Source organism: Pteropus vampyrus, unplaced genomic scaffold, assembly GCF_000151845.1.
Source record: "Pteropus vampyrus isolate Shadow unplaced genomic scaffold, Pvam_2.0 Scaffold158, whole genome shotgun sequence".
NCBI lineage: Eukaryota > Metazoa > Chordata > Mammalia > Chiroptera > Pteropodidae > Pteropus > Pteropus vampyrus.
The window spans coordinates 2,033,562-2,035,464 of NW_011888939.1; the positions used below are offsets into that span (position 1 = coordinate 2,033,562).

The 1,903-nt window shown below is 49.4% G+C and overlaps 1 protein-coding gene across 1 annotated transcript in view; it reads right to left on the reverse strand.

The window, feature by feature from the left end:
- EXOSC2 (exosome component 2) overlaps positions 1–1,903 on the reverse strand; it is an 11,458-nt gene that overhangs the window by 7,057 nt on the left and 2,498 nt on the right. The window contains exons 2-3 of the mRNA XM_023536561.1: positions 1,086–1,131; positions 768–857 (exon numbers count right to left, since the gene is read on the reverse strand). Coding sequence (XP_023392329.1) covers positions 768–857; positions 1,086–1,131 — 136 coding nt within the window. The remainder of the gene's footprint in view (positions 1–767; positions 858–1,085; positions 1,132–1,903) is intronic.

Consider the following 1,903-nt stretch of genomic DNA (forward strand, 5'->3'; position numbering starts at 1 on the left):
CCCAGCCTGCTTTCCACACTTAGCTTCCGTGGCAGCCGTCCACACTCCACCTCTGGCCTTCCGGTATCTTTGCTCATCCACTGCCCTTTATCTCAGACATCCTGAGTTCATCAGTGAAATTCTGTCCATCCTGCATCCCTATGCCCATCTTTCCTATGAGCTGCTCTCACTGAAATGAATCCTTCTGTACAATCACACGCTTGTTTATTCTTCGACTGCCAGGTGTCTGGAGGTTACCGCATACCCCCTTGCTAGTCTGTAAGCTTTCAGGAACTCGAGCACGCCTCCTCTGCCTTGCATTCCCCGCAGAACCAAGCACAGTGAGCCTGCGAATACGTGCTGGGCTGAAGGTAGAGGGGAACCACGGCATCTTACGAAAAGCTGCAGGTTCCCTGCTGCAGTTGCCTAGAATAACCAAATGCGACTCAATTCACGGAAACTAAACACACCTTTACAAGGAACACGTCCATGCAAAGCTGATGCACCCGAAAAAGGAAAATTATCGGCACCAAGCATGAGAGCTTCTCTTCCCAGCTCCCTTTTGGTATTCTTCCCCACGGACATTGCAGATCTTACCACGCCCCACTGCTGCCTATGTTGGGAGGCCTGGGCCAAGTGAAAAGCCCACAAGTACATCAGAGCAGCAAACCTCACAGACACACAGGAGTCAGTGGGGCAGCCTCAGCGTAACGCAGAGCTCTCTGGTGGACCAGAGGATCCCAGAGCCCTCGACAGCAAACTACACGGTCGTAGCTGGAGCCCCTCACCAGCTCTCCTCCGGGAAGGTTCATGGACGAGAGAAGCAAGACTGAATCCAGCCTAGAGTTGGTCTCCACTTTCCACCTCTTCTGTTGAACCTACAAACAGAAATTCCACACCTGGACACATCCTCCACGGGCAAGCCCTCACACCGTTAAGTGACTAGTAATCCCAATGTAACAAGCCAGGTGTTCGCATCAAAGGTCACACACATGAGCCAAATGCAATGAATGCTTCGTTCACATACTACACACGGAATGACTATCCCCTTCATTACATCACCAGCTTGCTTTTACTTGTAAAAACCAATCTGATACTGACTTTACCTCTGTGATTCTCCCCACTACAATGTCTCCGACTTCGCCATTATATCTGAAAGATAAAACAAAAGGTGAAAAGACTTAATTATGAAACGAAGCACCATCTGAGATTTCAGTGAAACAGGACGAGGACCCTGATTAGGCACCACATTTAGTAAATCCACAGAACTATGCTATTCGTACTTAGTCTCGGGAACTGATCACTTTAAATGTTCTTACATGTATAAAGTCTCCGTTAATTATTCCAAAATAATTTTAAGTAATTCCTTCAGCCTGAATCTCTATTTTGTTAATTACATGGCAATAATAAGCATGGAATGTTTTCGAGTGGGCTCTGGAACACAGGTGGGTTTGCATCAGCCACGGAGGGAGAAAGGAGATGGAGACAGGACACCACCCAGTCTACTCACCGTCCCCCCCACACCGTCTGTCCATCTCAGGCCCCTTTGCTGGTTCCTCACCCCAATTCGAACAACAGGTTCCATGCAGAAGGCCCAGTCTTTGGATCTCTTCTCTTTTCAGCCCGCACTCACCTCTTTGTGCCCTCATCCAACTTAAAGGAGTTAAATACCAATGATGACTGCACCGTCACCCTGAATTCCTGACTCTAGACAACTGCTGGCTAGGCAACATCTCCATTTACACGACTAATGTAACAAAGTGTCCCAGCAGCCTCCCACCCTCTCCCGCACAAGGTGACCCTGTCCCCATCCACACCATCTCAGTGAAAGGCAACTCCATCCCTCCAGTTGCTCAACTGCTCAAAACCTTGGAGTCCTCAGAGGAGCCCTTGAGATGTCGTCGCCCCCCTACCCCCCACCCCA